Here is a 25,916-nt window from a genome sequence, read left to right on the forward strand (position 1 = left end):
ATTATTTTTATACAGTAATTCCAGTTATATAGCAACTAGTCACCTAAAAATAAATAAAGCAAGCTTCTGACCATGCATCTGCATCTAACCACATGGTCAGATTGTCTTGTGGATCAGGTCAGAGGTCAGATAATTGTTTGTGCTTTGTATTTTGTCATTCTTGCCGTTGTCAATCATAACCAATCAATGAGCACAGAGTCAAATCATAATCCCTGATTTCTCAAATCACGCCTTTCTTCGGCCAATCAGTCGAGCGAGCACCCAAAGCTGTAATTTAGTCAAATTAAACGCCAATACGATTTGCCCTTTTATTTCCTGTAATTGCATCACCCCCCGCTCTCTGCCTTACACACAAAGAACACTGCTATGTAATTTCAGAAGTCAACATGTGGTACTGTACATTTCCTTGATTATGCCAAAAATTAATTATATCCGGCCACTGGAACACTGTTTACTATTTTACCTTATGTCAAATTCAATTTGCAGGCTAATTACCATAAGTGGAAGGAACAGTGGTTCACCAAAGAGCTCATATTCAAGGAGGGGCTTGTGTGTGTGTGGTTTACTGTAAAATGCCATTTGCAGTCCCAACATTTTTTTTTTTTTTTTTTTTTACAATACACACTGCTGGAAAAGATACTGCTTTGGTTTTTATAGAAAAGAGGCCTCTTTTCTGTGTTTATCACTTATTAACAGTATTTAAACTCATGCATAATGTACACACAGGTTCAAAAATAAGACAACACAAGTGTCAACATCATTAAGCGCATGCAACATAAGGCGTCATTAGCCAACGAGTCATATGACATCAATCAATGGGCTAGGTTTGAAGAAAATGCAGAATAGAATCAATTAGCTGATGTTGAGTTGTTTATGTAACGATCCTTCCAGTGGGTCAGTGATTTAGTGGAATATAATGCTCTTGCTTATCTGTTGAAATGATCCTCTGCTTTAGGATCGATCAGAAAAGAAGCACAAAAGAGGAGGCCCCTCATGACACATGATGTAGGAACATTATATTGTTCTTTTTTAGATCGAGCACACATCCGTCAACGACTCCTTGTCTTATAGACATTTGTTAATGATTTCTTTTTTAAAGAAAGGACGGTTAATTTAGATCGGCCTAATCAATTTTTGCAGTTTAATTAGAAAATGTAGCTGGCAAATAAAAACTGATATTTGAACAGCTGGGTGAAATGTAATTTCCCCTTCAGTCTAATGTGTTTGTAAGCCATCAACAATTTGTAAACATTAATAACAATAAATTGAGTTAGTTGAGTGCCTTGGAGGAGCAACTGCAAGCACGATGTGTATTCAGATCACAGGCCCATTCTAAATTATAATTTCACAGCCATTTTCAGCGCATTAATAATAATAGCAAATCAAATGGTAATTATCATAAGGCTGTATCTGGATTAGGTGTGACAACAACCAGTTTTGTCATCTGCACCTGAGTCCTCTGCCATTTTACACTTGTTTTCTCTTCCATTATGGAGAAGGCAATGCATTTATTATGTGGAAAACGAGACTGGTGTATTTGCACTGCTCCCTTTCTTGGCTCCCACCTCCAGCCAGCTGAATCAAGATCATCTTTACAAAGATCAACACCAATCAGTAATGATCAATACAAGTCACACCAGTGACTGAACCCTCTCAGTCGACCCACCTTCCAAATGTTTTGCCGAGCTAGAAGTCGGTCATTAAAATCTGATTAATTTGTTGTGTAACGCTCAGCGCTGAGAAAAGACTGCAAATGACAGTGCAACAGAACCACCTTCACATTAGGAAGACAGCTATTGACGTCTCATCAATCATAACGGCACACAAGTCAAAAACATAAAGTACTTAGGCAGAAAAGGGAACATCACATGTCCATTAACTCGTGCTGTTTCAAATTTTGAAATACTTCTTTTGACTAGTAGATTGTTTATCTACTAGTAAGACCTGTACAAAGACATGTACATATTGCCAAACTCGGTTAATTTTCAGATTTTATTGAAAACATGACTCATATTTATGAAAAAACTACCAATTATAAAATCTCAAACTCACAAACTACATGGCAAGATTTGTTCGATTTTTACTTACAGTGTGTGTGTGTGTGTCTGTGTGTGTGTGTGTGTGTGTGTGTGAGAGAGAGAGAGAGAGAGAGAGAGAGAGAGAGAGAGAGAGCGTCAGGCTTATCCCCATTTACACCTAAAAGAAATCTGAATCTTCAGAAAAACATGTCAATGGCACTTTCGTAAGATCTCACCCAGCTGTAAATGCATATATGGTTTAATGGAAGCTGTAATTAATGTTGGGATGAAATAACTACATGCACACAGTGTTAAAAAGTGACGCTTGTGCAGTGCAGAGTTGATCTCAGCTCTACACAATGTTTTGGCTTCTTTTAGCTCATTGTTTTGATTTCCGTGGTCACGGCTTTACTGCTTTGGTACACTCTTATCCCTCTCATTAGCACTGTCTCCAACAGCAGGCTGGGTCTTATCAGCAAAACAGCTCAGATAAACCCTCTGTACACTGTCTGTCGGCTCCAAACAGCAGACAAACACAAAGCATGGAGCATTTAGCAACTAAAGAGCCAGATATTTTCTTTGGGGGGTAGTGAGAAAAAAAAAAAACAGACCTAAAAAAGAAGAGTAAATAGTGAACTTCAAATTATCTGCTGGTCAGAGATATAACTCCGTCCATATGAATGTTTACTTTGCTGACGTGACACGCATATCAACCTGTACTGTACCATGTCTTCTATCTTTTCAGAAGTCCTTCGAATTCGAATTTTGAAACAAAATCTTAATGCTAATGCTAATGACATTTTCATATCAGATGTAAACAGGGTCACTGTCTTGCAGTGTTGGGCACGTTACCTTTAAAAAGTAATTAGTTAAAGTTACTAGTTACTCTCACAAAAAAGTAACTGAGTTAGTAACTGAATTACTTCATTATAAAAGTAACTAAGTAATTACCAAGAAAAGTAACTTTTTTTCTCTATTTTTTTGTAAAATGCTCAAATATGTCAATTTACTTGGACTCGCCCAACCCTAACCCCCTCACTATAACCCTGACCCCCCGTTTATCTGGAACTCACCAACTCACTGTTCCAGATAAACAGCTTTTTTCCAACTAGTGTATATGTGTATATAACAGTAACAGCGTTATAACAGGGGAAACTGTTACTGAAAAAAGGAGCGCCGTTAGTAATGCCATTATTACCATCCCTGCTGTCTTGTCTGGTCTGGCTCCCATCACTCCTCAGGTTTCTCCGGTCCTTGGCTCGCTCCCTCCCCTTATACATGACCTTAGCCTGGATCTACTCCGTGGCCATGATCATAAAGGGTATTGTTGCAGAAAAAGAGGCGAGGCTCAAGGAGACAGTGAGGATCATGGGCCTGAGAGGTGCCATCTATTGGCTGAGCTGGGCTGTGTCTAGTGTGCTCCCGCTGGCACTCAGCGCCATGTTCCTTACCCTTATCCTGAAGGTGATTTCAAAAACGATTGAAACGGCGATTCAAGGAGAACCCAACACTACTTTTGGAGAGTTTCGGCCAAGTCTCATAAACTAATGAGGCTTTTGTTTGAAATAATGAAGATGTTAATCTAAAGTGAAACCCAAGCACCAAAATGAGATCATGTTACTTGACGATGACACAGTTGTATTTGAGAGTTCATTCAGCCTGTGTAAATTTAGAGGGCTTTTTCTATAATGAACATTCATACAACTCCATGTAACAGTGTCCTTTCTAAAGGGTTTTAATCATAATTGCATCCATTACAATAGCACCATTATCCTAACAGTTCAAGTGCCTCTTTGAATTAGGCTTTGAGAAGACATCGGCATTATTGTGAGATGTAGGAGAATGGATGGATTCACAAGTAGCTCTCTAAAATTAGAGAAGGGTTCTCCTTCAGACTGGCAGAGTAAAAGAGTGACATGTTTAATGACTCTGAGATAATGCAAGTGGATTTCAGTCCATAAGAAAAATGTTTCCAATATTTTTAACCCATTTCGTAACAAACACCTTTTCCTCTGCCACCTGTGTTTAAAAAATGAACCATCATAATCAAATCATCAAATTGACGTCTTTCAATGAATGTCTGTGTGTGTATTTTCTCAGATGTTCACACTTCTGTCTTTTTCCCCATCTCATTTCATTTATTTCTTCCGACACAGTACGGGAAAGTGCTGCGGTACAGCGACCCCTCGGTCATCTTCGTCTTCCTGCTGGTGTTCTGTGTGGCCACCATCACTCAGTGCTTCTTCATTAGCGTCTTCTTCTCTAAGGCTAACTTAGCAGCGGCGTGCGGTGGCCTCATCTACTTTGTCCTCTATCTGCCGCACGTCCTCTGCTACGCCTGGAGGGACGTCATGGGTTTCGGGGCCAAGGTTGCTGTGGTAAGTCCGTCTCCAGCGCCGCTGACAAGGTTTTTTTTTTTTTATAATATATTTCCCCCCCCCTTGCTTTTATCATACCATGAGCGTTGGCTCTTACTTCAGTTTTTTGTTTTTGCCACTATAATCACAATTTGACAATCATTCTCGTTTGTTCTTTATCCATTTCCTCTTCCTTTAAAATCCAAGGTCTGATTTGACTGGTGCTGCTTGTTATGAATGGGAGTAAATTGACTCTGTCAATAATTTCCATCATTGATTTAACATTATAGTCTGCACCAGTCTCCTAATGAATAATGTGCCAAGTGCGTCTGAGTTGAATTGAGGCTCCAATAGAACGGTTGCTTATTCAGACTTATTTTGGCTCCAACTTAAAGGATGTTACGAAAGCTGGACACACTCAAGTGACAGAAACATGGAACATTTGCATAAGAGAAGAGGCTAGACAGACACACACAGAGGAAGTTGGGGATTTTCTCCTACCCTTTAAGGGATAGAGATAAATAGCACACCATTGCTCAACTTTCAGTGTAGCCTTTCTGCGTGACCTTTATGCAGTGCCGGTATCATTTGTCCGCGAGCTGTCCTTTTCTGCAGACAAAGACACACAAAAAATCTTGAATCTTCATTGCTGTGCGAGCAAGTGCATCTTCAGAGAATTTCAAACAGGTCATGTTTTCTTGTTTGTCAATTTCCACCAAAGCAGTATCAGGTGTGGGTGGGCAGGATAAACAGTCTCATGTTTTTCCGAGTTATCAAATTGAAATTTGGCAGCCCGTAATATCTTGCACTTTCTAAAACCTTGCGTTAGCCAACCAGCGTTGCCAACATATCTGCTGAAATTGCTTGTCTCGGCACAAGTTTGAAATCATGTCATTCCTTTTACTTTAAGAACCTTTTCAGTCCATTTCCTCTTACAGACTGCATGCAGGTTAGCTTGGCATTTTACATACAGTATAAGGCACTGCAAACCTTATTTAATCGCTACACAAAGTGCCATTGCAAGGTTCTCCCATGGCACTGAGATTTCTCTCCCCTGCTCCGGCTAGATGGATAGCCCTCTAGCCCTCTAATTAGCATGAGCAATGTTCCTCTGACCAAACCACTATCCAGTTCATCCCCACACTTTATCAGAGATGTGCATGTGTGTGCAGAGGTTTCTCTCTCTCTCTCCCCCAGCTCGGATGAAAACTCTGTCGTGCCGCTGCATACAAATTCTCCCCCACATTGTCCTTGATAATGAAGTCTTTAATCGGAACGGAGTTTCAAAAAGATCACCTGAATTTATATGAACAGTTTTTGATTGCGGCTCAGTGCCAAAGAAGAGCTACAGGCAGCGTATCAGAGGGCACAGTCGCAATCCAGCTTCCTATCTACTGTACTCTGACTATTTTCTCCCTCTTTTACCTCTAGATTTTTAATTAGGTAGAAACAAGAGCAAGCCCAGAGTCCTTTTATGTTCTGTAAAACCAGAAATATTTTCAATTAATCTTTCAGTCCTGGAAAAGTCACAAGGTAAAAAAAATAGTAATGCTTGCAAAAAAAAAAATGATTTAAAACTTCTCAGGTTATCCCCTTGCTGAAATCAATTAATTATTCTATTAATCAACAGCTGGCCACTGACTTACCTGTATGGATTCGTTCCAGACTTTCTTTGTCATACTGTGGCTCTTAATGTGATTTAAATAAAGAGCTGCTTCTGAGATGATGTCTTGAAATAGCTTGTGCTGGTATATACTGTATGTGAAGATATTCAGGCTGCCAGTGCTGAACAGCTAAAATGAAGTAATGTTTGATTTCTTATTTGAAAAATGAGCCCACAGTAATCAGTTACTTTGATTAGGAAAATAGTTATGAATTTCTCATCAATTTGGCACATACAGTAGATAAATTAACAGCTGCAGCTGCTGCGTCATCTTTGTTTTTTGTTTTTTTCCAAAATCCAATTCCTTCTGATAAACACTGTTTATGCAGGCTTTGTATTCTGACCGGACTCAAACAGTTTTCAAATAAAATTTCATCACACAGAAACACATTAGTCTCTGTTGTGATCCCCGTCCGTCATTCCAGCTCCATTTGTCAAAAAAAAAAATGTCCTGGAAAATGACTTCTCAGACGGAGCGAGGGCCCCCCTGATTACTCCTCCTCTTAACAATGTTCTTTGTCTGCAGCCAGAGGAATGGTGGCTAAAGTCTGCAGTGCTGACATGTGTTCAATAGAGGGGGCCTGTCCGCCTCCCAACTCATGCCCTTTCCCAAATAGCCAAAGGAGAGGCTCCTGTCGTTTTGTCAGTCGTTCACATAGAGGTCAAGGATGGGTGCCCAGTAGCCCTGCTGTCACCTCTCATCTCCTGACTGACTGTTGATTGTTTGGCAGTAGATGGGCAGTGGAAGACAACACAGGAAGTCGCCAGCAGTAACAGTAGCCAGGCTAGAGGTCTGGCGTCCCTGCAGAGCTTTTTGGGACCCTCTCCCTGGTAGCATGCAGCATGCAGCATCGGGTTTAGACGGCATCCACCACCACTCGTCTCTGAAGCTTTCGGCGGCCGCTTCTTGCCGGAGAGAAAACGCTGTGAGCAAATGAGGCGTGATAAAACAGCTGGCAGGCAACATGGCAACGCTGAGTGATAGGCCGTGGCAGATGATGTCTCACGGGCAACACATCATTTGCAGTTTCCTATGTATGAAAGAGCCAACAAATCTTAGTCTGCAGCTCGCACACATTTGAGTCTCCATCTTTGTTTCTGACTAAATTTGAAGTCCTCCGAGATGTTCAAAGGCAACACAGCAATTAAAGCAGCTGATGTCTGTGCAGATATTGTTCTTCTGTCTGCTGCAGTTCCCTGATCAGTTATGTGTGTGTGATGTGGGTGGGAACAGGATATCTCTCTCTCGAATAAGTCATCATTGAGTTCAGTAATCAAAGGCTGCCACTACACATCACAATGACAGATTCTTTGAAGTTATATCACAGAGTTTTTAAGGATGACTCATGAAATGCACTAAGGAGCTAGTTAGCTTAGCATTAAGACACACCGGGAAACAGCTCATCATGGGGCCATCATTGTAAATAAGAACATGTTCTTAATTGATTTCGCCTGGTTAAATAAAGGTTAAATAAAAAAAATCATGGACAATGTCCGGAATCACTGATTCACTACTCCCTACTCGCTAGATAGGGAATTCTACAGTATATGACTATGGTGAGCTCACTGGTAAAATGCATTATGGTATATATTACTTGCTTAGTGACCATTGGTTGTACACTACTTTTCAAACTACATTGTGGGATACTTTGAGTCCCCCATATAGGGTATATTATTACTTACTAAACATTCGGACAGCACTACTAAATGGCGTAGTCACTATATAGTCCAGTCCACCATATACAGTAGTGAGTAGTGAGGGATTTCGGACGCAGCCATGCTGTGATTACTGGTAACAGAATCGGCCAACAAGGACATCTAAGGTTTGGTTATTCAGTAATAACATTTTTATCCTGTTTGTTGTTTAATCTGCACACAAGTTTCCTTTCTTAATTTTAAGATAACCCCTCATCTTACTCTCAGTATTAAAGCAAATAAGACTAATTCCCTAAATGATGAACAATTCTTTGAAGTACTGTTTTAATTTTCTTCATTCCCAGAGTTTATTGTCGTGTGTGGCCTTTGGCTACGGCTGTGAGAACTTCTCCAAGTACGAGGAGCAAGGCATTGGGATTCAGTGGCACAACATTGGCAAGAGCCCAGAAGAGGGCGAACGCTACACATTCATTGTGTCCATCATCATGATGCTTTTTGACGCAGCTTTTTACTGGACGCTCACGTGGTACATCGAGAATGTCTTTCCAGGTATTTTGGAGCATATTTGTCCACAACAGTATCTGCTAGATTTCTTTATACCGTCTTGTCACCATATGTTATCTTCTAAAGGAAGGAAAGGTGCTAGGATTAGGATTCTATTTTACTTGCTTGACATTCCTTCACCTGGCCCAGCTTAATCAATAGCCAATTGCTGCCTAACAGACTAGTCTTCATGGTCTTTTCATCAACTCTAATTAAAAGAAGACAGGAGTTGTGCCAGGCTGTCAAGAGGAAACCTACACTGTAAAGTAGCATATTCCCTTAAACCAAGTTGTTATTAAAATGTTAATAATGTTCTCCACGCTCAATCCCAGGCCAATATGGAATCCCAAAGCCATGGTACTTTCCTTTCACTGCATCTTATTGGTGCGGGAGAGCTTCAGTGACTGACGTTGACCCTGGTTTGCTGAAGGACTCCGGTGTACAAAATGGTAAACTGCAATATCATTTTCAATTCTCACCTGTGGTGTGTAACTATGGCGTAAGCCGCTCAGGCATTATGTACTTGTCAGATTCTCAACAGCTCCCTCAAGCACTGGAGGGAGCATAGTTCTAATAAGAAGTGTAAGTTAATTGGGATGGGTTGCAAACAAACATTAGCACCTTCTTTGTCACATGGGGTGATAATAGACTTTGGCACTTTGAAGGAAAAAAGGTGAGTTTCAAGTCAGAAACTTGTTAAAAAAATAATTTCCAATTAACTTTGTGTAGAGTGAACCAAAGATATTTTTGTCCTTCACTGAAAAGCAGTGAATCATTCCTCCTTTTTGACTATATATGGCATCAAATTAATCTTTACATACACGGTTGCCCATAAAGTTGGAATATAACTTTTTTTTTTACCTCTTCTCTTGAAATGCTTGTAATAATGTGATTTATTCTAATAGATAATGTCATGTACAATATATATCTTCTCAAAACTTTATTTATCAATCTCTTCCAAACCAATAACTGTGGAATTAAACCACAGTTAATCTTTATAATAAGAATAAAAAAAGGAATGTGTCCGAAAACAGAATTATTCCATCTTTATGGGCAACTGTGTAGATATGAATTTAAGAGGAAAAGCAACATTTTGTGTTTTGTCCGCCTTGGTATTAAAAAGATAAGAAAAACATTTTTATTAGTGTGTGCAGTTGATTGCAGTTGAAAAGTATTAATTAATTTAAAGTTTAATATTGTTTTGTATTGCCTTTTGCCTCACTTTTTGGTTCTCAAAATGTAGTATTGAAGTGATTTTATATGGATTTCTTTTTTTTAATGCATGTGTGTCTAAAGAATATATGGAGAAACCACCACCCAATATGAAAGCGGGGGTCTCGATCCGTAATCTCGTCAAAATCTACAAGACCGGAAAGAAGCTTGCTGTGGACGGACTAAGTGCGGACTTCTACGAGAATCAGATCACATCTTTTCTTGGCCACAATGGAGCTGGAAAAACAACCACGATGTGAGTTGCATTATCTGTTCCTCGCATGCTTTGCCACTTGGCTCAGTGTTCATGTAATTTCACAGGGTGAAACTAATCTAACTTGTACACAATGCCGACTGTACTGTTGCTACATTAATTCAGTGGTCACTGCTTTCAAAGAGTGACATCTTCTGAGAGGACATTTATCACACACAGTCAGCTGTTGTGTTGATAGTGAGAGTTATCTAATTGCTGTTTAAAAAAAATAGTGGAAAAGGTTGGAAGGGGCTCAGGATGACAGCAAATAAATGAAACCCAGTGGCCCAGAAAGAATGAGCGAGAGGGAGCAAGTGATGCAAGACTAAGGGCTGAAGGGAAGACATCCGCTCTGAGCCACTGTAACGAAACATTACAGAGCACAATAACAGAAAGGACAGGGGAAGGACTCTGTCACACACTGATGCGCTGTGTATGTGTGTGTGGATGCATTTCCAGAAAGATACGAGAGCATCTTTCTATCTGTGTGGTTCCGTGTTTCACTGGATTTCTGCTTTTCGGTGGTCTGCGGAAACACTGTTGTTATTTCTTGCACTGCAGTGCTGTGATACTGCATGTGGCATTTTTCTGCTCAAGGCTCGTCAGTAATTAAAACATTATTAATGACCTGAGACTGAGGACAAGTTAATGGAGACGATATGGACAGTCAGTGCTCCAAATCGTCTGATACAGCACAACAGTGCTGCTTCCATTTGTCAGTCTTTGTGATGGAAAAATCTTTTTTTCCCCTTCATTATGATAATTAAATTACAACGCGTTGGTGACATTGGACAAAATGTCTATGGGAATGAATCGAATTCAACATTATGTTCTACCAGCTGCTTCTAAATTACAGGAGCGATGTGAAAATCAACAACTCAAATTAATCTCCGAGCCATTCAATCAGGATATTTGTGTCTTATTTGTGTTTTTTTCCCTTTTCTTTTTTCTTCCCTATAGGTCAATTCTGACAGGACTGTTCCCGCCTACTTCAGGAACAGCCCTCATCAATGGATATGACATCCACGCTGACATGGATAGTATCCGGAAATACTTGGGAATGTGCCCACAGCACAATGTCTTATTTAATGAGTGAGTGACTGTAGCAGATAGCCATCCATCCACGTTCTCGACTGGTCATTAGTGTAATCATGTTTTGCCTCTGGTTTATTAAAAAAAGGATAAGAAAGAGGGTGAAAAAAAAATCATTACAGAGCAATTTAATCATATGTATAATGAGAGCCCAGTCTCTGCTTACTTTTCACATCAACACATCATTATCACTTTACCTTTTTATGTTAAAAAACGAAATGAACTCGGTTCACTCGGTCCACTAAATTTCCCTCCTAATAGCGTCATTCCAAGCTATTATTCAGTTCACCTTTACAGTCCCCTCTATTTCTCTCTCCACAAACTGACGACTGCAACTCGACACAAGTCCTACATCATAATTATGGCTCAGCACCTGCAGATTACTTTCATTAATATTAATCCAACACAGTCAAAGCATCTGTATTAAACAGAGGTAAAATATTCATGCAAACATTGAGCCTGACGTTACAACGTATTACTTCAGTTCCCAGAAGTGCAGTTAGATTGGAGTTGGATCATTCTGCAAAATGCTTAGATATTTCAAACAACTGCATATAGGCTATAGGACGCCCTCCCTGATCGCTCATGCCTCCTCTCATGTCAGTCAAACGGGCGTTATGATATTATTTTCACCTTCCCCAGGCTGACAGTGGAGGAGCACATCTACTTCTACGCTCGGCTGAAAGGACTCAGCCGCGACGAGGTGAAAATTGAGATGGACCAGATGATTAAGGATGTTGGTTTACCACATAAGCGGAAGGATCTCGCTAAGAACCTGTCAGGTGTGTCTGTTTGCGTGACATCTTTTGCATCTGTGTATCTCAGAAGTGTCTGAGTGAAATTATGCCGAGATGTAAATTTTGTTTTTGATGTGCGCATCCAGCACATCGTGTTGCTCGGCGCATTCACCCCACCGACCCCCACCTCTTGGGAAAGGAATATCATCTGTAGATTATCCTTTCTGTTCAGGAGAAAAGCTGAGCTGTTGCACCGCTCCTCTGCCAGAACACGTGCGCGCAGCTGTCTTCCAACGTACACACACATGCGCCGTACCTGTGTGTGTCACAGGTTGTAATTCATTGTCTGGGGGGCATGAGCAAGTCCTGCTTGATAAATTGTCCCCAGTCACGGATTGCTTGTGAGCAAAATCACTGAAATATGACTTTCAAGGTTGATCTATGCTGACATTTCCACTACATTAGCACTACATTGGATGCATTTTGAAGAGCTGGCTATGAGCGCAGACTGGAATAACCGTAGTAAGGTGTATCCACTTCCCCCGCCCATCAATCATTTTGCACCATGCAAAAGACAATAAAACACAGAGTGGTACATCTCAACACATTTATTCCATAATCAGTTCCCAATACTGTCTCCAGACATAATGCTGACAGATGGTTGTGTGGGACTTTTCACTGATTACAGATAGACTGTCGACCACCCAGGACAAAGATGACTATCCATTTTATGTCAGTTGCAGTTTGTACATTTTTTTGTCATAAAAGTCCATTCAAGAACTAATATATCACCAAGATACCGTATCTGATATGGATTGTTCTCGTCTTCTAGGTGGCATGCAGAGGAAGCTGTCCGTGGCTATAGCTTTTGTCGGCGGCTCGAAAATCGTCATTTTAGATGAACCTACAGCGGGAGTGGACCCCTACGCCCGCAGGGGTATCTGGGAGCTGCTGTTAAAGTACAAACAAGGTATGGGATCAGTGCTAAGAACCAAGGCTCCACCAGAGACTTTGAAGTCCCCTATGTTTGCAGGATTGACTGGAATGCACGGAGCGCATGTTTGATCTCCTTCAAACCAAGAAACTTTCCAAAACTGAATCTGAGACTTCAGATAAACTTTTAACTGACAAGGCTCAAATGTATCCGGTATGAGAGCTGTTAAAGTAATGAACCATCTAGAGCAAGCAGCAGTTATTTTCTTAGCCTCGCTCTCTGTGACACTCAATTGTGGGTGGAGAGAAATTGTAATTTGTACTGGAACAGACTGAAATGCAAGAGAAGACAAGTGAATCCAAGAAGCTTTAATTGACATTGCTATTTAACAGAGTCCTTAATTGTCTGCCATATCAGCTTGTCACTCGCTGGCCTTATATACTTTGCGGTTGCTACTGGCTGTAAGCAGGACACAGACATTATAGGAATACATTCTCTCAGCAGATGTCTAAATGTTTAATGTGCATTGAGTGACATTCAGCCCTCACTGTGTCATTAGCTTCTCTCCCTCTAATCAAGTCCTTTCACTCCAATTGGGAGCAGCAGATAACTCTGTTATAATGAGAACACCCACATTCAGGCTGGTTGAGTGAGTCATGTTTTTGTGCCTCTCCAGTCTTATTTGCACCACAGTCTTACTAAGGTTTGTCATTAAGCAAAAAAAAAAGGCTACAGGCAGTCTATTTGTGTGGAAAAGCTGAAGGCTGAAATTGGATGTAATATTTTGGTTCTTTATAGATAATTAACAGTGCAGGTTTTTCACAAAGACGGGTTGACCAGATTGCCCTTAGTGTATGTTGTTTTCATTAAATGCAGTAGGGGCTTATCTGGTTGATTAGAGCTCAAGGTGTAAAAGAACATGGACAAACTGTACATGCACTTTGGGTTTAAATTAAGCCCCGAGTGTATTTTCAAGATGAATACAGTCAATTTATCTTCTAATAAGTATGTAGTCTTCAGAAGAAATGCGACTATCTTTGCATTCAAGGTGGCTTTTAATGTTCCTTTTGTCATGTGTCATTAGAAAATTACAGTGGAAGGTGATGATTAAAAGTAAAAATGAGCAAATTATGATTTTTTAATTATTATCCATTACTGGAAGTTGATTACTATTAAATTACCCCACTCATTATGTTGTAAAATGGGCCTCAAGGACAATATCCATATAACATATTTTATACATTTCGCCTTGTGCCTTCAGCTTTGCATGTTTTTGCTGCAGCAGCATCATTTTTATCACCTAATTCATTGATTGTAATTGATAACTACCCAATTTACAAGTCTTTTCTGCCGCTCTGAGAGGATCTTTTGTTAATCTCACATGGCTCTTTTACTGCAGCGACATTTTGTTTTACATACTGCAGATGCACATGTTCATACACAGCTCCCAATATATTTTAGATTACATAGTGTAGCAAGTGGAACTTGTATTTTAGAATATCTCCCTCACAAATTACAGAATTTCTCATTTTAACAGCTTGCATATCAGCAGCCAGTGTAAAAAGAATTAACATTCCTCAAGTTGGTTATCAGGGTTTAATTGGTAGTTATGCAGTTAAATTACATAAACCTATTCCTTCATATATGCTATAAAGAGTATATTATAGCCATATATTATAGCATCGAGAATCTTAAACTTGAAAACACAGTGAGCTGTGCATATAGACTGAGATTAAATCTACCACATGTAGGCAGAAGAGAGACACAAAAAGGACCTTTATTATTAGAATAAAAGTGAGTACATATTGTTTTTCATTGCTAACCTTGTTTCACACCTCTGATATGTATAAAAGAAAGTGTAACTTTTCTGTAGTTATGATATGAAGAGTGATGTCTATGACATGCTAAAAATGTTGATTTCAATATACACAATTATGCTACATTGAATATATCATTAGAAATACATAATAGGCATTAGGCAGAATGATTTTCTTTCTCTCCAGACTTACCTTGAAAACACATTTACTGACAAGATGCAAGCTGAATGTTTCTATCATCTCCATTTATTGTACACCCAGATTGCAGCTGTATGCGTTTTAGAATTTCTCTGGCAGTTATGAAAAATTCAAGTAGCATGCCTAATGCATGTTTTTTTTCCCCAGGAATGCAGATTAATGTACGGTTGAAGCCAGTGTTGCAGTACAAATGGCATAAAAATGTAGCAGCCTTTGTTTCGTGTATGCAGTCTTACTTAAGTTGTTTTTGTGACAAAGTACAAGAAGCCCTTCGGAGGGTTTTTTTTTTGTTTTTTTTAAGGAATGGGGGTGGTGGCTGCGGCTGCTAATGTGTTAAAAAATCTGAGCGTTTCCAATGAAATATGAGATGATGGAGGAATGTAGTAAACTGCAGTACATGGAGCATCACAACAATTAAAACAATACTTACATAAGGATATTTTTTCATCCTCTACAACCTGAACAAACTGTCACCGATTCCATGCAGTAACCACAATGCCTGTTTTGGTTTATGCCAGTCAACAGATTACGTTGCCAAGCATTTCGTGAAACTCTTGTAAAACTGTACATTTGTTATTTATTATTTTAGTATATTGGGTTGTTTTTAATCCAAACTACAAGCCCATCTGTTTATTTAAACTCTGTGGACAGGCCATAAACTGCAAGGTTATTTAAACATTTATTGATCCGAATTGATTGCCACAAACAGCAGTTAATACAGTTTTGTCCAGTAATTCATCTCACTGCCGGTGTATGCAAGATCTGTCGAGCCTCACTCAACCACTGTGAAATCCATTTCTATCAGCTTGATTTAGGAGGAAGGAAGCTTAATAACAGGAGCCAGGTTTCCTAGCCTCACTTTTTTTTCCGTATGTGGTGCCAGTGCTACCAGCTTACCTGAACACACCCAACTCTGTTTGATATATCACTTTGTGCTGTAATGCACCACAACACGCTATAAATCAGAATACCTTTGTGGGCCATCTGCAGTCCAAACACATTTATTTTGCTCCCAACTCACGGATGATGCAGTGCGTTTTGATTATTATTATTTTTTTCCCTTGTAAACCACAACAAATCCCCAGGAAAATCATCTGTGAGTTTGAGCATCCCATACAAAATGAGCTGGCTCAGTCTAAACTAAAACCTCAAGCAATTTCCCCCCTCAAAAGCATAGCTTCTTTCCCTCTCCATATGTTAAATTGACTGGGTTGTGGGCATTCATTCAGCTTGGGTATTTTGTTGAGTTTGTATTATAGAGAGATCCAGACTTGCTTGGCATAGCATAAGGCAGCAATACTTAACTGAAAAGGCATGGATTTAACAGCTCAGCTGGTGGCAGTGCATAAAAAAACGGGGGGAGAGGTGAAAAGAGAGGGAGGGGAGGGGGCAGAGATAGTTGGCCAAGCTGAGTCTGAACTGGGCTAATGACCTCTGTGTGTGCCCTTGTTCCTGGGATAGTACGACCTGCAAAGACACAAATTCAACCAGCTTGCAGCAAAAAAAAAAAAAAAAAGTTGCAATGCTCAGCGGAGGATTTGACCTTTTGCAATAAACACCCACACATCCAGTGAAGTAAGGGTGAAAACTCCATCCAGGCAGCTACTTCCTACGTGTAGATCTCCTTATCATGTTTTGACACGAATATACTTGATGTGACTCTAGCCATTCAAAATGATATCTTAGAAAGATTGAAGGTCCACAGTCGTGCCATTGGCTGTGTGAGTCTATATGGTAACAACATGAGGTTTAGCCAGCATCAACATCGTAGTTTAGCATGTTAGCGTGATGACATTTATTAATCATCAACGCTATGGGGCAACTGAAGTATTTAATGAAAAAAAGTGTCATTTTGCCTGATAATGTCACAAAAGGAAGTTATTGGATCACCAAAGTTTATCTTAAGGAAAACATAAATGTCTGACCACTGACCAGAAGCTGTCACAATATCCTATTCCTAACTACAAATGTTAGTCTAAGGGCCATATTATTTAATAAGGCAGAGGATCAACAAAGTCATTAGTATTAATCATTTCATCACTCTGTACTACAGTAAATGCCATGACAATCCTATAAATCCTATAAAAATAAAGATATCTAAGAGCAGCATTTTCCTTTATGACAGACACAATATGAAATCACCTTTTATTGATGCAATTGTATGGAGTAAGACCACTTCCAAAAAGATGTATCCATGATTCTAACCATTCGTATTCGTAATGATAAACATTTGTATGTCAATAAAAAAGTTGCACCCAAAATTCTGCTGTCATACACATGAGTCTGAGAAATTGAAAAACTTGAATTCGTGTTCACAGTGAAGACTTTGTAGTCGTAGAAATTAGAGTTGTATTCACAAGACTTTTAGATTCATACTCACATAAAAACAATCCTAACCCTAACAATTTCTCAGACTCATGTGTATGACATCAGAATTTTGGGTACAACTTTTTTGTTGACATACAAATGTTTATCATTAAGAATACGAATGGTTAGAATCATGGACACATCTTTTTGGAAGTGGTCTTACTCCATACATTTGGCCTTATTTAAAGGGATAGTTCACCCTAGAATGATATTTCGCTCATTATCTACTCACCCTCATGTTGACTAAGGGCTGGAAGAAGTTTCAGATTCCTCCGTGGCTTCTCTGAGTTACAGGGGGTCTCGGCATAGCAGTGCATGTCCATATAACGGTTGCAAAGGGACACCGGAGCTCTTCGTAAAAAAACACACACAAAAAAACATCCAAATACCTCCATGATGCTCGTATGTAATGTCCGTCTTGTGCTGAAGCCCCAAATTGCGTAATTGTCCCGAAAAAAATTAAATAAGTCTATATTTTAAGCTTGTTTGTAGCGGAAGCTTCTCGAAGCTCCTCTTCCTGGTCCGTCCAAATCTCGCGTGATTTGCGCCGGCGTCAGCATGCGTCAGTGCGGTTACTGCGAATCACGCGAGATTTGGACGGACCAGGAAGAGGAGCTTCGAGAAGCTTCCGCTACAAACAAGCTTAAAATATAGACTTATTTAATTTTTCTCGGGACAATTACGCAATTTGGGGCTTCAGCACAAGACGGACATTACATACGAGCATCATGGAGGTATTTGGATGTTTTTTTGTGTGTGTTTTTTTACGAAGAGCTCCAGTGTCCCTTTGCAACCGTTATATGGACATGCACTGCTATGCCGAGACCCCCTGTAACTCAGAGAAGCCACGGAGGAATCTGAAACTTCTTCCAGCCCTTAGTCAACATGAGGGTGAGTAGATAATGAGCGAAATATCATTCTAGGGTGAACTATCCCTTTAAGGACCAGTGTGTAGATTTTAGTGGCATCTAGTGGTTACGGACCGACCAGCTGAATATCCCTGTCTCACCAAACATGCAGGGGAACCAGAGGCTTTCAGGGAACATAAAAAAACAAACATCAAAGATCCCTTTCTACAGCCTGTGTTTGGTTTGTAGTGGAAGCACATGGAACAACCTGCTCTCGTTTTAGATATGGAGGGTTCATTCCAAGCTAATGAACACAGTGATTATACACTAATTAAAACATGATTCTGAATATTTTATCCCAATCTGACAATAGATCCCCCTAAAAACTACACACTGGGCCTTTAACTGTAATAAAAAAAAAAAGAAGGAAAAAAAGAAACTGTAATTATCTTGAACCAGCACTAGCACTCTCTTTTCAAAGTCACTGACATCTCTGCAGGTTTCTTTCTTTGTCACTTAATAATCAAGGTATTGGTTTCTGCTTTAAAACACAGTAGGATCAAAAGTTACCCAGTACTCTGTGATACTGCTTTCACGTCAACTGTAGAGACATGACCACGCTGTGACTTCATTACAGATCTGGTCCCTTTTATGATTTCTGGGGTATGTGATAATTAATATGTGTTATCTGATACAGCGTGATATGAAAGGATTAGCACACCTGTGAATAACCTTGCAATGCATGTTGTAGTTGTCAGTGCAATTGTGCTCAGTTTGATGCCTCTTGAAAATCCAGGGACTTACAAGCACAAAAGGAAGCACTGAAATAAAAATGTGGTCTCATAGAAATGCCGGGAAATAGGCTTCTGCGTGGGTTGTTATCATAATTTCAATTTTGTCCGAGACTCCCACCCATGCGCTCCTCTTGAGGTTGGTCTGTTGCCATGTGGATAAGTGTGGCTAACAAGCATAGTGGAATCAGCAGTTAGGTGAAAAGTGACTACCATGCAGAGACAGATTGTGATATTGGCTTGATTTGAACGTTTTCTCTTTTTTTTTTTTTATCCATGGCCTCTTTTCCCTGTCTGGCTTTGACAGTTGTCAAATCAAACAAGGTCCAGAGAGAAAGATGCCACAGAAATGTTCTTTATTTTTGTAATTTTCAGTTTGTGCTTTGCCTTTTTTTTTCTGTGTTTGCAATCTAGTGTTTTCACTATCTCTGTTTCCCTCTTCAGGTCGCACCATCATTTTGTCCACTCACCACATGGACGAGGCCGACATCTTAGGCGATCGCATTGCCATCATATCCAACGGCAAGATGCGCTGCTGTGGCTCCTCGCTCTTCCTGAAGAAGTGCTTCGGCAGCGGCTACTACCTCACTCTGGTCCGAGACGGGGCCGGAAAGATGACAACGCAGCGCCGGGGTATTATAAACACTCAGGCCACAGAGGTACGAACAGATAGCATATGTAGTTCCTGGATACTGATTAGCCTCCTTGGCATTTGAGTTGTTTGTCTGGTAGAACAGCCACTTTCAGCAGATGAAAGACGATAAAAAATATCAGTGGATATCACAACAATACAAGTCTCTGGCTGCCTGGTCTCATTAACTTCACATAAACACAAATTAAGTGATTGGAACCCCTGTCTAACCATACAGTTACCCCTCTCTTTTTCATCCTTATTAAAAGAGCTTCACCTAAATCTGCTAGAATTGGACAGGTATCATTCTCTTTCGACTTTAACTTTTTTTTAACCCTTTGACACAACAGTAACCTCCTCTAGTCTATTATTGAAGATGGCTCTCTGACTTTCCTGAGTGCTCTCTTTCTCTCTTACCACCCTCCCCCCTGTAATGATCTGTGTTTAGTCTCTCCCAGCATGAGAATTGGCAAATGCCTACGTGCTGGATGATACTAATTGTCACCGGGGAGAGGGGTGATTCTCGCTTTTGCTCGCCAATGGTGCCTCGCACACTTAGTTTTAATCAATAGGAGCAAATGAACAAGATGCACTGATGCCAGCAGGGCTAGAGCAATTACCATTAGTCTGCAGGCTCTTTGAGGTGAGAAGAGTCATTTGTTTGAAATAAATAACTAAACATCCAAACACCTTTGTGGGCAAAGTAGAATAGTATGCCCTTTTCCCAGATGACGACTTTGTAATTCAGTGGAAGTTTTTGCAATTACACAGAGAATGTAACTGGAAAAAAAGTTTGATCATCCTGATTTCATTTCATGTCTTCTACTCCATTAGATAAATGTCATGAAGTCCTTTAAAAAGTGTGGCAAGGTTTATTCGAACTTTGTCGAAATTAATATGTCATCTTCATTTCAGTTGATCGTCTAAGACGATGGTTTTATGTTGCATCGCAGGTTCAAAGTGTTCCCTATGGTTGGCTTACGCACGGCTTTGTGCGTAAGCAATTAAATAGAAAACTTGTGGACGGCATCCATTATTTGATTAATGCAAGACAGGAATTGTCAAGGAGGCACTGTTCATCATTCTAAGCGGTAAACAATGATAAAGCCTTTCTAATCCAATTCTGATTAACAGGAGAAGGACTGTCCTTCGAGGAGCAGCCCAGACGATGGCATCGGCAGCCAAAACTGGAGCAACTCTGATCCCTCCGGTAGGAACATCACCTCTGTTACTGCCAGCTTTGGATTTGGCACCATATGCATTTTTGTGACATTTATTGCAAAATAAATTATTAGGTTAAATTAGTAAAATATAACTGGCAGCAATATGCAGTCGGTAATAGGGATGCACATTTTGAATTTGTGCATCCCTAGTCGGTAACTCAGTCAACTTTCTTCAGAACAGTACCAGACAAACTGATAACCATAAAAGGTTTCAAAATCTCAGATAATCTCAGATTTATTATTTTTATTATTATTATTTTCCCCCCACAAATTCAATACCAAATCAACAGACACTACAGGGATAGATGCTGCCTTGAGATGTTTAAATGCTCTTACTAGTAGAGTGCACTTTAAAGTAAAGTGTCAGATAGAGGTGGGAGAGAAGGCTTAAGTGGCAGATAGCGTTAGGACAGCTCTGTGAGTGCAGAAAAAAACCTGGGGAGACAAACAGGAAAATAATGGACATTTGGACCGAACATGGTGTATTTTGAACATCTCAAACGGTGACAGATTAAGGATTATCTCAGATCCTCTGCAGCAGTGGGTTGTTGTTTTTTTTGTAGACAGCATTAATGCTTCATGCCCTCTTGTTAGTCGAGCTGCTCTTCAGCTCTGTCCATTGACAGCTGATGTGACATTCGTGTGAGGTATGGTCTCGGGTGACTTTTTGCCCACTCTTCCAGAGTTTGGCGAGTCTTCACAAGAAGTTTTGACCTCCATAATAATAAGTATCAGCAGCCTTGGACCTTCAAATTAAATTCACAAGTTTCTGTAAACTAGATTTAAAGTGACATGTGTTTTCATGCCCAGTGCTGCCCAGAAAGGCATCACCTAATTTCTCATGTAGACTGTATCTTATATTCACCATGTTGTTGTCAAACAACTCACGGTCATCTGAATAGTTCAGTTTTGCTTAGTTTGTCTTTCCCACGGTGTAGCTAGTCTCTTTTTCATAATCAGATACATTCCCTTTTTCCCAGTTTGTGGAGTCATGTTGAAGGATACATGAAGTTTCTTGAGTACAGCTGATGAAAAAAAGAATAATCCAGTCCCTAGAAGTCTTGTAGCATATCCAGAAATCCACAACCTAATGCAATAAGATAAAGTTTCACCCTCATTATCTCTAATCAGTTTTACAAAGCACAGATTAGTGAATCTTTAATTACACATTTTAGGCAATTTTCTAATGTACCACTGCCATATTTATCAACTTTATCTCAGTCAGCATACTCTTATTTTGAATCTTTAAAACTGAGGATGTTACATTACCACTCCAAAACTGACAAGCAACGTTTTAATCAACCAATTAATCACCAAGCTTACAGTAGAGTGTTTGAGGCAAATGACTTAGACAATTAAAGAGTTGCTTCTGTTTTCCTGACTGGAATTATAACAGCGGAGTCGGAGCAGATATTGGCCGACAGAAACATATGATGCTGGTTATTTGATTTGTTTTGATCATTCTTGGCCTTGATCGTGTAAACAAACAAGCTCGCGATCAGAGGCAAACTCTCAGGTGGGCTCCAGGTTATTATGCACGGAGGATAAATCAAAATCAAACCAGCTGGTTCCTTCAAAACAACTATAGGCATTATGTTTATATATATAAATATGAGCTAAAATAGCAGTAACTTTTCCGCCTCTCTCTTCATCACCAGACACACCCTGGGAATATCTGACAGAGACACACACGCATTTTCACAAATAATTCAGTCTGATGTGTGAAGCAGATCCATTTACTTCTTCATAAAGCACCGAGCCGTTGGTTGTTAAGCTGCAGTAATTATGTATGAGAGGTTCTGGATCAATAACGGATGCAGTGCATTCTGCAACACTGTCCTGATTGATTCCCTCTAAGACCCGGCTTCAGAATGGATGAGACAGGAGAATTATGTCCACCGATGTGTCTCAGTACGTTCAAAGGTCAGAGCCCGGGCTGTGTGACTGTGTGTGTCGTCCCGAATGTTCCACAGTAGTTTTGAAAAGATTCTCAGTGAAGTTTCTCTGCGATTTCATCAAATCAATGTTGAGTTCATCTAGTGGATGTTGTCATCATTAACATATTTTATGTCTTTGGACCCAGTGGTTGTGGTTTGAGCTTGAACTCCATCTGTTGCATCACTCAGTGGGAAGTTTTTTTCCCGCAGAGGTACGTGTGTGAGCGCAATCTTTCCATCCCTTGTGTTGTTGAGTTCTTTTGTGGGTATTTGTCTGGCAGATTTGACAGCTGTGGGTCAGCTTGTGCGGCGCCATGTCCCCGAGGCGGTCTTCTTGGAGAGCATCGGTCAGGAGATCAACTACATACTGCCCTACGTTGGGGCCAGAGATGGGACCTTTGCGCTGCTCTTCCAAGAACTTGACCTGGCCATGGCTGACCTCGGCCTGACCAGCTACGGCATCTCTGACACCACGCTGGAGGAGGTAGACTGAGCGTGGGATTGACAGCCTTAATACAGAAATAAAACAGGCACACATAGGCAGGCTACACACTTACATAACAGAACATTAAAGTACACATAAAGAATAAAGTTCGGCTTGTTTTTCTTCTCTTTTTGTTTCTTCTTTTCCTTTTTTTTCTGCAATTTCACTTCATGACTTACTCAATGTTTTTCCTCCTCCTCCTCCTTCCTTCCTCTGCTCTTCCCGTCTTTGTCTGCCTCTTACTCTGTAAGTAAGAAATCAGGTTTTAGTGGACACTTGTCCAGTCTTTCCATCACAAATTACACCAATCTACTAAATGGTAGAGCTGTAACAAGCAACTTTACATTTTAGGTAATGACATAAAAACTGTGAAATCTAATATCTATGATATATAATCAGTTTTAGAGCCAAGTGATTTCAATTGCAATTCCCAGTATGTCTGTTAAAGAAAGGCTGCCATGATTAATAAATCATTCTTTGACAGGTCAAGATGTCTGCAAAGCAGAAACCCCCATTTTTAATCTTTTTTTTCCCCTTCAAAATTCTTTGTCTCAGTTAAATGTCACATACAGCATCTGTTGTCTTTCCCGCACAACGTCAGTGAAGGAAACAGATCTCCACCTGAGCCTGATTCTTACGCAAACATATTCTTAAGTTTTTAAAACAAATAGAATGAGCAGCAAATAAGAGAGGAAGAGGAGATGACCTCATGTGAACAGTCTGTTTCTCCTACATATTCTGTAATATCTAATAATATTCTAATCTGCAAGATTTGACACCATGCGTATTTCAGGTTTTTGCATCATGTTTGTCAGATTTTCTCTCCTTATTTGCTATGATGCACAAAATAACTTTCATGAAGGAAATACATCCCTTCTGTCCAAAGAAAACCATAAGAATTTCCTGATTTTTCAAATTTCCAGAAGGATTTAGTTGTACCCAGATTAAAGATTGAAAAACACACTGAGAGAAATACACGTGTCAAGCTAAATAAACCATAAAAAAATAAGCGAAGCTAAAAAATGTGAATTGTCAAAAAAGCTGATAAATAGCCTCAGGGTATTTTTCTCAGCTCGTGAAGAAGTCAATTTGGAAATGAATTTTTTTCACGGTACAGTCTACAACCAGAAGAGGGAGTTGGTGAAATCCCCAAATATTTAAAATTAGACGATCCAAACTTCCATGAAATACTTGTTTTTGTGAAGCAACCACATTTGGACATAACTAAATATCATCAACAGGAAGACATCTTTTGGGATTTTTTTATTAAATTGTTCATATTCTTTTCTTTTTATTAAGGAGTTCATCATACAACACAAACAACATGACAAACACAAGTAAAATAGAAAATAAACATTATTTATTTACATTTATTAAATTGTTAATAAAATGAAATTTTATTCGTAGTTGTATATGATCCCATTAATCTATAAGTATTGACCTTCTAGCAGCAGAAACATGAGTAGTAGTATGAATAGTATTGTTGAGCAGATTACAGTGTGTTTGGCTCAACAAGGAGTCTTGGATGATCAAAAATGAAATGAAAATGCTCCTCATGTAACACAGACGTGAATCAGACACTAAAGGCCTCCGGCGATGTGAATAATTCCTTTTGAGTATCTAAAATTGAGACACGACAAGGTTATTTCACTCATCCATGTTTTCTTTTGAAGTCCAGCTCCACTTGGACTGAAACACAGGGATTCTCTATATGATTCACTAATAAACAAGGGCTTTTATCATTGAAGTGAGTCACATAACTTTTCATCAGGTCACTGCAATGGAAAGTTTTTTCACGTACCTGTATTTGAGAGTGTTATGATGTCAGAAGTTTGTTTTTATCTTGTTTTGACTGAAATTGTGAAACATGCCCTGAGCAGCAAGTCTCCAGTTAGACCCCTGGCTGGCTGGACCCTCTATATGTCACTCCTCTTCTCTTTCCACACATTTCCTGTCTGTCTCTGCTCTCTCCATCAACTTTAAAGGCCAGAGGAAAAAAAACACTCTTGTCTGGTTCCTCCCTGGAGTGTGGAGAGACTTTTTTGAGGGCAGATGTTAAAATGTGGCTTAACACGTACATCAGAATGGAACAAGGAGATAAGTCACCTGGCAGTTTTTTACAAATAGGGAGATTTATTTATTTTGACATATGGCTTGAATTAATAAATGAAGTCAAAGAGGGCACTTCTCTTAGCGAGGCCGATTGGCAGGTGTTCAGATGAAGGTTGGGGTCTCTGTGGATGCACAACCCTGGTCTGATTCTAAGCAGGAATTTGACTTGATAATCTGCATCAGATATCAGAGCTGTGTGCACTCAAGTTAGGTGGGTAGGTCAAACTGGAGCCAAGAGAGCAGCCTGAATAACATTCACCGACTGTGCTGCTATCACTTGGTTTGCATTCATTCTGCCTGTGTGGATGCTTACAAGGTGATGGGAAACATACCATAGCATAGCAGCCATGAGATAGGATGCTCATAACAATGTCTGTCTTCACAGATATTCCTGAAAGTGGCAGAAGATACTGGCGTGGACACGGAAATACAAAGTAAGCACACACACAGACACACACACACACACACACACACACACACACATAGAAAAACATATACTGTGTGGAGTCACATCAAGTCAGTAAATCCCATCATATTCCTCTGTTATGTTATTATCTTCTTGTCTGAGCTACAAATTTGCCACCATCGTTAAATAATGCTAATGCTAATGATGTTCCGCTGTCTTTAACATTACTCTGATGTATTGCAGAATTAAGTCTCTGCTAAAGTTACACAACTGGTTTTTCTTTTAAGGCAGAATCTGGCAGCTGCACAGATTCCCTGTCTCCTCCAACATTTAGCAACAATGCTACTTAATCACACTGTATTAGGCTGAGCCTCCATCACAGCAGTGTTTGCAATATTTGCTGTAGTGACTTTCAGATCAAAGTCGTTTTTCTTGTTTCATTTTCTTGTTGTCTGGGCTCGTGCAGACATATTGCATATATATGGAACGATATTGCACTTTCTGTCTGTTATTGTATGCTGTTTTCTAAGAGTTACTGCTCATTGATTGACCTCAACTGATAAATCTTCTAGTGCTCTATTTCCAGAATTTCTGTTTGTATCCAACATGAAAAAACAAAACAAAAAAAACAAAAAAC

At 39.7% G+C, this 25,916-nt stretch overlaps 1 protein-coding gene across 3 annotated transcripts in view; it reads left to right on the plus strand.

Moving 5' to 3' along the window:
- Window positions 1-25,916, plus strand: part of LOC146969646 (phospholipid-transporting ATPase ABCA1) — a 170,699-nt gene that overhangs the window by 60,817 nt on the left and 83,966 nt on the right. For 2 of the 3 annotated variants that reach the window (XM_085760153.1, XM_085760152.1), the window contains exons 16-26: window positions 4,175-4,396; window positions 8,039-8,243; window positions 8,570-8,686; window positions 9,534-9,705; window positions 10,663-10,794; window positions 11,437-11,576; window positions 12,364-12,501; window positions 18,931-19,145; window positions 20,252-20,327; window positions 22,559-22,761; window positions 25,259-25,307. In XM_085760153.1, coding sequence (XP_085616279.1) covers window positions 4,175-4,396; window positions 8,039-8,243; window positions 8,570-8,686; window positions 9,534-9,705; window positions 10,663-10,794; window positions 11,437-11,576; window positions 12,364-12,501; window positions 18,931-19,145; window positions 20,252-20,327; window positions 22,559-22,761; window positions 25,259-25,307 — 1,669 coding nt within the window. Of the gene's footprint in view, window positions 1-3,259; window positions 3,483-4,174; window positions 4,397-8,038; window positions 8,244-8,569; window positions 8,687-9,533; window positions 9,706-10,662; window positions 10,795-11,436; window positions 11,577-12,363; window positions 12,502-18,930; window positions 19,146-20,251; window positions 20,328-22,558; window positions 22,762-25,258; window positions 25,308-25,916 lie in introns of all 3 variants that reach the window. The other variant, XM_085760154.1, reaches the window with a different exon arrangement.

The sequence above is a fragment of the Trachurus japonicus genome, chromosome 18 (genome assembly GCF_045865225.1).
Source record: "Trachurus japonicus isolate A0001 chromosome 18, Traja_1.0".
In the NCBI taxonomy this organism is placed as follows: domain Eukaryota; kingdom Metazoa; phylum Chordata; class Actinopteri; order Carangiformes; family Carangidae; genus Trachurus; species Trachurus japonicus.